Source organism: Pleurodeles waltl, chromosome 1_1 (genome assembly GCF_031143425.1).
Source record: "Pleurodeles waltl isolate 20211129_DDA chromosome 1_1, aPleWal1.hap1.20221129, whole genome shotgun sequence".
Classification (NCBI taxonomy): domain Eukaryota; kingdom Metazoa; phylum Chordata; class Amphibia; order Caudata; family Salamandridae; genus Pleurodeles; species Pleurodeles waltl.
This window is the reverse complement of record NC_090436.1, coordinates 615,902,179-615,914,988: the sequence shown is the minus strand read 5'-3', so window position 1 is coordinate 615,914,988 and position 12,810 is coordinate 615,902,179. Positions and strand designations below refer to the sequence as shown.

At 41.5% G+C, this 12,810-nt stretch overlaps 1 protein-coding gene across 1 annotated transcript in view; it reads right to left on the bottom strand.

Annotated features, from left to right (window-relative positions):
* Positions 1 to 12,810, bottom strand: part of CAMK4 (calcium/calmodulin dependent protein kinase IV) — an 892,231-nt gene that overhangs the window by 460,851 nt on the left and 418,570 nt on the right. Inside the window, exon 2 of the mRNA XM_069226461.1 lies at positions 4,058 to 4,136. Within this exon, the coding sequence (XP_069082562.1) occupies positions 4,058 to 4,136 (79 nt within the window). The remainder of the gene's footprint in view (positions 1 to 4,057; positions 4,137 to 12,810) is intronic.

The following is a 12,810-nucleotide window of genomic DNA, read 5'->3' as shown; positions in this document are numbered from 1 at the left end:
ATCTGTTGCATTAAGGACAATAACTATTGTAATGTAATTACAGATGAATGACCTGGCTTTTCCAGATTTATCTGACTGTGACTTTGATTCCCAAATACAGCGCATACATAAATTTAATTTTCACCAAAATGAAGAGCATGGCAATAGACCAAGGCAAGAATATGGTAATATATTTTGGGAACTGATTTCTGCCATTTGACGGTGGAGCGGAAATGGCAGCTCAGGAAAATGATTGAATCACTCAAGGAGCTATGGGCTCAGGTTTACCTACAAGCACCCTCTAGATTCCAAATATAGAACAATGGCCGCATACAGCTCTGCAATGTTGTGTCTAGTGCACAGACGTTGATAGAACACTGGTCTTGATGAATTAAAATGCAATATTTTAATAACATCTTGGATTTGTTTTTAGGTGACTGGATCATTGACATGAATGCTTGAAAGGATTGTTCTAGCGTGTAGGAGATCCATTACTCGACAATTGGCTAAATTGCGTACACAGTATGAACTTGGTCAATGCCTAAGCATTACAATGAAGAAGTTGATATTTAAGGGAGAAGTAAATGTTTTTGCTAATTGAGATACATCCTGTAAAAATGTGACAAATGCCCAAAATCAGATTATTTTATAAAGGTTGTGCAAAGGACTATAGAAGGTTGTGCAAAGGACTATAGAAGAGGAAGTGGTTCTCGATCTATGCAGTCTCTACTCAACAACAATTTACGGGCTGATTTGTTTGTTGGATGAGGAGTACCTTCTAACCAGAGAATGATTATGGATGGGTGCTTTTCAAAGGGAGTTGGATGGTGTGTTTAGAAAATTGGGGTACAAATGGAGAGGATATAGGGAGAGAGGACTGTAAACAAATGATATTTCTGGAGCCACAATGCAAATAGTTTGTACATGGCCAAAGGCAAACCACGTAGGAAAGCACCCTTTTTGACATGGTAAGCCCCCACTTTTTGCCTGGTTTCTTATGTGGCTTTGACTGTTAGTGCACTGGGTCCCTGCTAAACAGGTCTTCAGGGCCAGATCTCTTTCCCCAAAACTGCACAGTTGTTTTGCACAATTGGCAAACTTTTTAGCTACCACTGTAAGTCCCTAGTAAATAGTACCCCTGGTACCTAGGACCTGGGGTACTAAGAAAGGTCTCTGAGGGCCACCCTCAGGGACCCCTCACCTAACCCACACAGTGCTGCCATTGCAGACTGAATGTGTTGGTGTAGGATAAATTTAAAACATGACCTGGCACACACCCCTGTGTGCCAGACTCCCTATCATTGCGTGTGCCAGGTTAGGTCCCCTAAGGCTGGGTGCATCCAGGCACATGTGAGGGCATGTACGCATGAGCAGATATGCCCTGCTATGTCTTTGTCAATTCTTAGACATAGTAAGTGCACAGGGAAGCCATTTTAAATGCATGGGCTGGACACTGGTCATTACGAGTTTCCCAGCTACATTATGACATCATTGAATCTTGGGATGTTTGGTATCAAACTTCTCAGAATAATAAACCCTCACTGACCGCAGTGATGGATTTATTAATAAATGCACACAGAGGGCACCTTAGAGGTGCCCCCTGAAAACCTACTCAGCTACTGTTGTGTTCACTGACTGGTACAAACCAGTGCAGCCACCTTAGACCGAGTTCTGGCCCCTGAGGTGGAGGCCCAGAACAAAGGTCTGCTCATCCAGAACAGGATGGACATTACAGGGTGGGGAACTTCAAAGTCCTTGCCACCTTTGAAATGCAACACAGGTCTTTCCAGATTGTGGACATGAAAGGTCCCCTGTCTGACCCCACTTTTTGTGGCAGCACAGCCAGGAAAATGTGTTAAATTAGGAGGAGTGCCCACTTCATGCCAGTCCCACCCCTAAGGTGGATGAGCTGAAGTGGACACTACTTTTCAAATTCCTCCATCTTTCTTGGAAGGGAATTAGGTCACTAGGGTTAGGGTTATGCCCACCTCCCAGCGGAAGTGGTCATAAGAAGGGTGTAGTCACACTAAAGGTGGTCAGCCTATCGGCTACCTCTGGCACTCCCTGTAAACCCCTAAATTGAGTATTTAGGTGGCACCCCTGGACCCTAGAGCTCAGATCCTGACTACCTACGAAGAAGAAAGACAAAGAAGAGTCAACTCCACAGAAGAAGTGGAAGAAGAAACAGCTCACTTGGTAGAAGCCCTTCCGGCCTGCGTGCTAACCTCACTGGACTCTGCACAAAAAGACTCGTCCTGCAGCTACAGCTTCAAGAAACCCAGTAAGCCTCTCTGCCCTCTAAAAAGACTCAGACTCCCATGAGCAGCTGACCTGTTCAGCAACAAAGTATCTAACAAGGACTCCGCAGCCTTGAAACCTGACATCTTAAGTTACCTCTGCATTCAACGACCTCGACCTGGTGAGAAGCCCACCAGCAGTGTCAGCAGATCTCCCCGGCTGTCCTGAGCACAAGTCCTTTTGAGTGTCAACCCTCCTGGACTCGTCCAACTCACCTGCAGCCCCTGCATGCATGCCCCTTCCGCCCCAGCCTGGTGGTGAGAGAAAACCCGACACCTAAGCAACCACTGCACCTGTGACCCTTGACCCCAGCTGAGGTGGGTCATCGGTGCCAGCGATGTCCCCCCGGCTCCTGAGAGCTCAAGTATTCAACTAAGTAGTTCAACTATTTATGCTTAAAAGTCTACTTACCTGATTACGTAGTTCTTGGGTTTGAAACATAGATTAAAAGAATTGTTATTTTTCTAAATTGGTCTCAGATTAATTATTTGAGTGTGTGTCTCATTTATTGCCTCTGTGAGTACAACAAATGCTTAGCACTACCCTCTGATAAGCCTAACTGCTTGCCCACACTACCACAAATAGAGCATTAGGCCTATCTACATTTGCCTCTGCAATTCCAATTGGTGATCCACTGGACTCTCTGAACTGTGTTCTTCAATTTAGTGCACTATATAGAGAGCAAGTTTCCTACAAACTCTATTAAGATCGATAAACAGGATGGAATTTTCTAAACTTACCATTATTAGCTGTAATGTTTGGTTGCTGAACAGTCCAGAGCAATTGGCGCCTTTCTGGCTACACATAATCTGTTGGAAGCTCATACAGCTTCCAAAGATCTATTGAAAAGTGTTTTGACAGATGGGGTTTAATGTTTTAGCATGTTCTTAATAACAAAAATCAAGTAGAGGTGTTGCTGTACTTGGCCTGTGTAATGTGCGCAGTCAGATTCCTCAAACTCTTAGGGGCGTACATTCCAGGTGTGTGGCAACACATTTTCAAATTGAACAAAATATTTTCATCAGCTGTGCAATTTATGGGCCCATTGCAGATCAGCCACACATAATTGATTCTATTTGTTTTGAATTAGCCAAATGGTCGGGGGAAATAATTGTTGTAGGGGATTTCAACTGAGTAATGAATTAGAAGCTGGATTCAACCAATCGCTTGGCTACCCTGAGAGCGAACAAAGTTTGAACTACTTTTAAGAAATTTGTACATGTGCATGGGCTTAAAGATTTATGGAGCTTACTTGATGGTGATGCTAGTGAATTTACTAATTACTCACATTTGCATGAATATTATTCATGCATAGCTATAGCATTCAACCCAAGCAGTATGTTCACTAAGACAAACATGTCTATATATCCTATGGTTAGTTCCGATTATAACCTGCAAGTTGTATGGGACACCCTAAAAGCCTATATACTTAGCGTCACTATTGCATATGCTAGTACGAGCAATAGGTACTATTTAGGAATACTGATTCACAATTAATGAATCTGTGTTGTTCGTAGTTTTTGAATGTGACTCTTTATCACTGGGAATGAGGATCCAAAAAGATAATTATGGGTCCGTATACAAAAAACTCTGTAACAAACTTTAACCAGCATCTACTTGTACATTATTTACATAATTTAAATTCAGGCACACAGCGACTAATTAAGGTCAGATTGCAAGAATACTTTACTAGGTGGATTACGAGCAATTTACACCTGCAGATATTAACTTGCATTATGTTAATATATTTTAGCAAGCAGTAGCTGAAAGAGGAACTTACAGTTTTCTTTAACATTTTTACAGCAAATGGCTTTTGGGTTCCTTTTTGTCTGCATCTAAAAACGACAGATGTAGCTCCCCTAAAGAAGTAAAAACAAGAAATGTGGTTAGATTTTATAATAGGAACTCTCTATTTAGCATATTTCCAGAAAAAACATAATGCACCAGAGTATCCTAAGACCCAAATGGGAGGTCTCTTTACCACACGGATCCTGAATAGTCTGTCTTCAGAAGGAAGGACCAGGATCTAACATGCAGAATAATTTGAAGCAACGATTTTCAAAGGTCTCAGAGAGATTCTTGAGTGAGGTACCCTTCCACCTGGTGGGGTTTCAAATGCAACCTATAGCATTTACACTGGGAGAAATTGACTGGTATGTAGGTTGACAGTATTCCACACATCAATAGCTCTGCATGCTAGGTAAATCCTTTGGTCATAGATACCAATATTTCAGGAGTTAAGCAGACCAAGCTCAGCATATATATCTGCAGAGAACCTCTATAAATAACCAAAATGCACTTCTCTCTAGGTTTGAAATGCGCAGCTGCCCCCATTAGCAAATGTTCTCTCTATCATGAAATCGCATAGACCATCATTTCATCAACTCATAATACATCTCTCATCACCCCATACAGTCCCCATTGCATCTATTCATAGGCTACACTAGTCCTAAAGTACCTCACACATCATCAGTGTATAATGCCCCAGATTTAATTAGCTCAAATTGTTTGATATCTCATTATTTCATAATGCTTTTTAAAGGTTAATTTTAATGTGTCACGCTTCTCATCAGTTTACAAGGCTATATATCTCATCAGTTTACAATCACTCACATGTCATGAATTCATAGACTCCAACCTCTCATCAAACCAAAATTCTCCCTATGGCATCATCTTACTCCATTCGTTTGGTTATCAGCAAATAATTACCCATATCTCTTAATATCAATAAGTTATCTTATACATGTTTTGCACTCTTTAAGACACTGAGGGAGTTATTACCTTTCCTACTGGTGTAACAGATTTATGATTGTTCAGACTTTCACCCTTAGTAGATTAGAATCTGATTAAAAGACTGGAGAATATCAAAATGCAGCAGCTCGGTGGAATTAGGTCTTCTACAAAAGGCTTCCATAACCTGTGCCTTAGAAAAACTGCACTGGCTACCAGTAGGAAAAAGGATTGTTTTCAAATCATTGTGTACGGTGTAAAGAGCTGCACATAGGATGGGTCCTGACTACTTAAGAAACAAGCTGAAGAACTGACAACCTGGTTGTTTATGAACTCTCCTGGTTTGGAGGTAGATAATTTTTGATCCAGGCAATTCCCCTGTGGAATACCCTACCAAGGATACTGCAGAAATCTGCTGATCTTCGGCGGCTCAGGTAATCCCTTAAACTCTGGCTGTTTTCTAGGTAGAGGTGGAGATCAATTAACCAACCATTTCATGATGGCCAGTGTCAGAACACCTACAGGAAATTGTGCACTTTAGAAATATAATTAAATAAGCAGGTGCCGTGGCACTGGGACCGGAGGCCTGAGTGTCCCACTGAAGCCTGATTATTGCTGTATTTCATAATTCAAACAGCAGTCAGGGGGTCCATTGCATTCCCAGCACTAGGGACCATGACACAGTGACTACACTACTGGTGGTATCAGTGTTATATGAACAAAATTCACAAGACTAAAGAGGCAGCCTCTCTATCCCTTCTTTGCGATAGATCCGTGAGAAAAGCAAGACAATAGTTTTTTTTTCAAGATGTTGCACAATGGGCATTGATCACTATTTCAGCATTGCAGGGCATGTGTTCTGAACCATGCAAACTGTTGGAGGCGCAAATACTTCAGGTGCAACCTAATACTTTTCACATGGGAGTGCCAGGTAATGCAGTCGTTCAGATGTTTTGTCAATTCTATCAATGGTATGATGCCTGCAAACCCCACAGTGTACACACAGAGTATTTCTACATGATTTATCTGATGAAGATGGGGTACAAGGGCACAATCACAGATGGCTTGCAGCATCCGTGGCGTGTTTGAACTCCTTGCTGATTATAGTGACGATCCACTTTATACCATTCCCACAGAGATGATGGCCGGTTTTGTAAGGTAGAGGAAAGAGAACTGGTCAGAATTCTGAGCATTGCACAAGTTTGCATTTATCGTTCCTGATGAGGAAACATTTTATCAATCTGCTGATAAAAGGTACCTCAATATAACAAGGTGGTTTCTTTGCCTGTTGCATTGGTTGCAAGACGTGGTGTCAGAGCCTGGTAGCAGAAGCTTCTGTAAGGTTCAGAATCAGGCTGATTCTCTTTCCATTATCTTACAACACCCAGGACAAAAGCAGACATCGGCTCAATAGACAAGCAGCTCAGCATGGAACCAGAAAATCAGGTCATAGTCTGGCATACATATTGTGCCATTAGTATATCACTGATTAGAATTATTCATAGAAAATCTAGTTTCTAACGTTTTTTGAAGTCTCATCTCTATAAGCCATCCAGAATGCAGTAGCCATCCACAACCCAGCTTTCTCTCTTGTTACTTGTTGGCTTTATGCTTGCCTTTGACAATGTAGACTGCTTTGTTGCCTTTTAGCTATGTTAGCACTATAGAAATACCATACACGTATATACCTCAACAAAGGTTGGGACAGAGTATTTTTGTCAGACAGTGTGTCTGACTACAATCTTCGAACATACAACATTCCTATGATGCATAATGAGATGATAAGTACTGGACTGCTGTTTTACACATATTCACAAATTCAAGAATAAAAGATGCTACAGTTTGATATGTATTGTGCAAATCGAGTTATACATTTAATTTCAGGATTTATTTAAGATGCTGTTATATGTAATGGTCTAACGCCTCTTTGGGGGTTTCAAAAGTATTTGGTGTTCGAATGCTGCTTTTGGTCCTACCACCAGCTCAGAGGTGGCTGCCCCACCATTCCTGCATCATCAAACTACAGAATCTTAAGGGTAAAGTTTTGCAGTCAAGGCGGTTGCATATATGGGATATCCTTTCTATGGACTAGGGTCACTGTAAACATATGGTATTAGAATATTGAGTTTTTAATATTGTGCTACCGAAATTTTGCAGTAAAAATATTTATAACCAAAATATCCACAAGGTAAGTAAATAAAGGTAAGCATACCTTTACTGTACTTACTGCCACGTCTTTGTTTCTTGCAATACTTTATATCATAAAGGTCCATTGATGAGACTTGTGAATAATAAATCTTTATTTCCCTATATATACTTACTATCTCAATATTCTTGGTTGTTGTATTCTTGGTTGTTGACGTTTTTGATGTAACATTATGGTAGCACAATAATAAGAACTTGCTTGTCTCATATACAATTCACCATTTAAGAGGCTGGTGACAAAGGAGTGTATTTGTGGAGATTAAGACCTCTTTAGTGAGGTGCATCTTAAAAGTGGTGAATTTTGTTCTTCTAGGAATATGATAAAAGATAAACTTCTTCAAAGTTCCTGAAAGAGGGAGTTCACAATTCTTCCAGTGCAGTTGCTGTGTTTACTATTTCAAGAAATTGGGGATTTCCAGTTAACACTTTTGCTTTGGCTATCAGCCATGTTTGCTTCCAGAGATGTTAAATGTCCCCACCTGCTATGTCAGGAATTGAAGACAGGATCCTACATTGAACAAACTATAATGCGGAGTTAATAAAAACCACTCCAAGATCAAAGATACAAACGTATAACCATTAAAAACAGTGGTGTAATAAAGGCCCCGCAGCCCCCGCGGTGTGGGGGGCCCATCCATGTGTTTTGCGAGAGGGGGTCCCTCCAGTTTCGTTATGCCACTTTAAAAAAAACGTAGATAAAAAAACAACCTACTGATTGGCAGAAGCTCTGTCTGCCATAAGAGCCCTTTGGCAAGATATTCGTTTTCAGGGGAATGATTTCTTGGTGCCAACATTTATCTGGAATAACATTTCCACAGTTTCTGTAGATGTTCTACTATTGAGCTGTACAGGATGTATGATCAGCTGGTTTACAAATGGATTGGATTGAGTTGGCTTATCTAGTTTGTTATATTACTCAGTTTGTCTCCTATCATATAGGTCTAAGAGGCTTTCTTGTAGAGGGGCAACCATGGATTGTAGTTGTGAAAAAGTATTGACCTGAGCCCCAGATATGCTGCTACAATATATGGTTGTTGTGTTCATTATTGCCAGATGCCGTCAAAGGGCAATCTATAACTCTGAGATTCTTGATGTGGGCTCAGAATTTGTGGTGTGGGGGATAATCAGTGGACTTAAAATTCCTGTTAAATGTGATATTCTTCGGGATTCCTGCTTTGTATTTGCCCCAAAATGACCATCGTTCTTTAAGGCTAAATTAGATTTTATAGGGCTGAATATATTTTGTCCTCCATGTGTCCCCATCCTTTTGGTCTACTGCAGGTGCTGTAGAAATCCTCTGATTGGTGTGGGGTTTACAGACCTTTTGTTGAAAAAGAAAAAGGGAGCACACTGCCTTGCATTCAAGTGGAAAATAGCCCCAAGGCATCATGGTAAATGCAGTCATTTAAATATAAATAGCAAGAATTTTATAAAAAATTATTCACCCTTAGTAGGTGCAGCAAGTGCTGTATCGCTGTAGAAAGTCTTTCACCTAAGGTAGGTGCAGCTAGTGCCGTATCTCTGGACACGTGTTTCTGGCTTTCGGCCGTCATCAGCAGAGAGCGTATGTAACTGAAGGGGTCGCTTGAAATGCCGCCAAACGTCTTCACAGGTTTTTGTACCACTCAGTAGGCACACAGGTGCATCGCCAGTGCTCGTCAGCAAGAGGCTCACAGGAGCCGTCAATTAGACATCCAAAAAGAAAAAGGGAGTACACTGCCTTGCATTCAAGTGGAAAATAGCCCCAAGGCATCATGGTAAATGCAGTCATTTAAATATAAATAGCAAGAATTTTATAAAAAATTATTCACCCTTAGTAGGTGCAGCAAGTGCTGTATCGCTGTAGAAAGTCTTTCACCTAAGGTAGGTGCAGCTAGTGCCGTATCTCTGGACACGTGTTTCTGGCTTTCGTTGACATAATGGGGAGGGAGCGACTGTAAACTACCTGGCATTTGTTATGTCTAACCATTTACCCAAAGGCTGTACCATGTTCCGCAGAAGATGCACAATTGAAAGTTCCTGTTGCCTGTAGATTATGAAGCTAGTACCTACAGAGTCAGAGTGCATTTAAGTGCTTCAGGACTTGTATGATGTGCTGGGTGCAAGGAAAAGGGCAGGAATATACTGTATTTAACATTATACAATGCATTCCTGTGCTTTTCTTGCACAAGCACAGTTTTGCCTGCTAAGTGCCAAAGCAGGCTTCCTTGCGTCTTGGTGCAAGGGTGCCTGTGCTGCAGGTAGGATTGTTTTTGTGCTGGCAGAAAAATCTTCCTGGTCAAACACAATCCTCAAAGGCATTTTTCTCTTTATACATGTGCTGCAGAATGCAGTACACGTAGAAAGTGTAAGAAATGAGGATAAGTAAATATACTTTGGCGCATTCCACTAATGGTAAATCTAGGAATGTGCAAAAATGCATGGGTAGGTGTGTGGAAACATCCATGTCCCAACCATGGAATGCCTCCTTGGTGCATAGTAAATCAAGGCAGCGATTTGCGCTGCCTTGTGTTACTCCAGATTTATTAGTCTATGAAGGGCCATGCCGTGTGACCTTGTGTGGCTTGATAAATCTGACTTTTGTGTTGCGTTGCCCTTGCACCCTGTTACATGGTGCAACGGTGACCCAACACTGTGATAAATCTGGCCCTTTGTTTCCACCAGGGCTAGGTTAACTAAGGCCTTGGGCAAGAGAAGGAAAATAAACTCTCATGATACCTCCTGCATATCCTCTGAGTTATGTAGCCAAAAAGATCCAGTTACAATCTGAATTGCTATCAATGTCAAAGTATCAGTTGTTTTTGCAGAACATTTTAAACTATTAAAGTTCCCCACAGCTGTTTTTCCAAAATAATATACACACAATAGAACATTGAAGGTAATAGGTAGAATTAGATGAGAATCACAGAGTCCTAGCTAATACAGCAATTGAAGGCAGGTCCTACAGTGAGTTTCAATGATTTACCATGATTCGCATGGAAGCCAGTTGTTATAAATTGGGTCTCTAGTTGGCAGAGGTATGCACCCTGTCCAAGTAGGGCCCACAATCCTAGTCAGGGTAAGTCACAACACAATCCAAATCATCCTGTTCTCACCCTCTGGTAGTCTGGCACAGAGCAGGCAGGCTTAATTTAGAAGGCAGTATGTAAAGAGTTTGTGCAATAATTCACACATTAACAGAGTGAAAACACCACAAAAATACACCACCCAGGTTTAGGAAAATGGATAATATTTATCTGAAGAAAATAAGATAAAAACAACAAAAATCCAATATGCACAAGTTGAGATATAACTTTTTAAAGATTTAAAAAGGAATCAGTGGTTGTATACTTGTAACACACAGTACCTGGGATGCATCAAAAAGAAAGACGCACGAGGGCCGCAGAGCAGGAGATGTGTTGAAAAATAAGGTGCTGTGTTGGATTTTCAGGCACTGCACAGACGATGTGTTGTTTCTTTTCATGTTGCAAGGTGATGTGTTGATTTCCAGGAGCACAGCCTTGGTCCCTCACTGTGATGTGGGGATATTTTGACACCCAGGGACGATGCGCTGAAAATCCTTGACGCGTTGGTAAGAAGAAGCAGGCGCTGCATCGATCCGGTAGGCGATGCAGCAAATTTTCAGCCGCGGGGCAGGGGCTGCGTCAATTTCTGTAGCCGCTGCTTCAATTTTCCAACACACAAGGATTTTCTTCCCTGAAACTTCAGAACAGGAGGCAAGCTCAGTCCTTGTGGGGAAGGCAGAGTCCTTCCAGCAGAGTCAGAGGCCAGCAGGCAGCAGGGTAACAAGCAGAGCAGCATTACTTCTCAGCAAAGCAGTCTAGGTGAGTCCTTTGGGCAACCAGGCAGTCCCTTTGACAGAGTCCAGGTGTAGATCCAGAAGAGTCTGATTTGGTGGGGTCAGAGACCCAGTAAATGTATCCAAAAATGCCTTTGAAGTGGGGACAACTTGAAAGAGTGTTTTTGAAGTGCACAAGTTCCCTTTTCAGCCCAGTCCTGTCTGCCAGGATCCCTGTGAGGGGTTATCAGTCCTTTGTGTGAGAGCAGGCCACTGGCCTTTGAAATATAAGAGAGAGCCCCTCCACCATTTCTGCCCAGAAGACCCATTAAGTATGCAGATGAATGCAGATGTGACTGAGTCCCTTGTGTTTACGGCTGAATGGGTGGAATGCACAAGGGGAGCTGTCAACCAGCACAGACCAGACGTGGTTTGGAGACAGGCTGTAAGGCACAGATTGCAGTAAGTGCAGAGAAATGCCCACTTTCTAAAAGTGGCATTTCCAAAATAATAATATTAAATCCAACTTTGCCAGTAAGCAGGATTTTCTATTACCATTCTGGCCATACTAAACATGTTAGGGTTACTCCTTCCAGATCAGAATCTACCACTTAAAAGTATATGAGGGAAGTTCTAATGCTGGTCTATGAGAGGGAAAGGCTTTGCAGTAGTGGAAAACAAATTTGTGAGTTTTTCACTAGCAGGACATGTAAAACACATAATTGCATGCACTGCCTTTTACTTATTTAGCACCCTGCCCTATAGGTTACCTAGGGCCTACCTTAGGGGTGGCATATGTAGGAAAAGGGGAAGTTTAAGTCTTGGCAAGTAATTTCAAATGCCAAGTCGAAGTGGCAGTGAAACTGCACACACAGGCCTTGCAATGGCAGGCCAGAGACATGGTTAAGGGGCTACTTATGTGGGTGGCACAATCATTGCTGCAGGCCCACTAGCAGCATTTAATTTACAGGCCCTGTGCACTTTACTAGCGACTTACTGAAAAATTAAATATGCCAGTTGGGTATGAGCCAATATTGCCATGTTTTTACGGAGAGAGCACATGCACTTTAGCTCTGGTTAGCAGTGGTAAAGTGTCCAAAGTCCTAAAACTAACAAAAATGATGTCAGAAAAAGAGTTTGGGGTGACCCTTCAGAGAGGGTCATTTTCCGGCACCAGTGATGCAAGATTTCTAAAAGCACAATTCTAAAAGCACTACCACCTAGGACAAAATCCAGATGTTCAACTTGACTATTTCGTTTCACCTGTATACTAACTATGCAGCTGCCTTGCTTCTAGGTTAATATCTTAAAAGAAAATGTCATGCAATTCCTATGCTTTAATCTGTCAATGTCTTTATAATGTATCTTTATCTCAAAACACATTTAGCAAAATCATTTTTTCTTCTGTCAAGCATTCTGCAAAACTGTTTTACAAACGTTATGTTTACATCGTGAATAATATTTTTTAGTGTATGTCACCAGTTGCGATGATTTTGCAAACAATCTGGGGTTGAAATTAATCAACAGATGTACGGATCTATTTTCATGTCCCAGGTGTCTAAATATTATGATGTGTTGGATTTTGCAAGCACAGATTCCCTACGCAACTAATTAGTTGATGAGTGAGATTATAAAGAAAGAAAAGAAAATACTTATCACACGGTTCCAGTACGGCGTTGCCACTGCAGTCATATCGATTAACATAATTCCTTATTTTAATCAGAAGTCTACCTCACTTTAAACACATAGGCCCTGTTTTATACTTTGTTTGCGCCGCGTTAGCATCCTTTTTTGACCCAAAAACAGTGCAAACTTTCAAA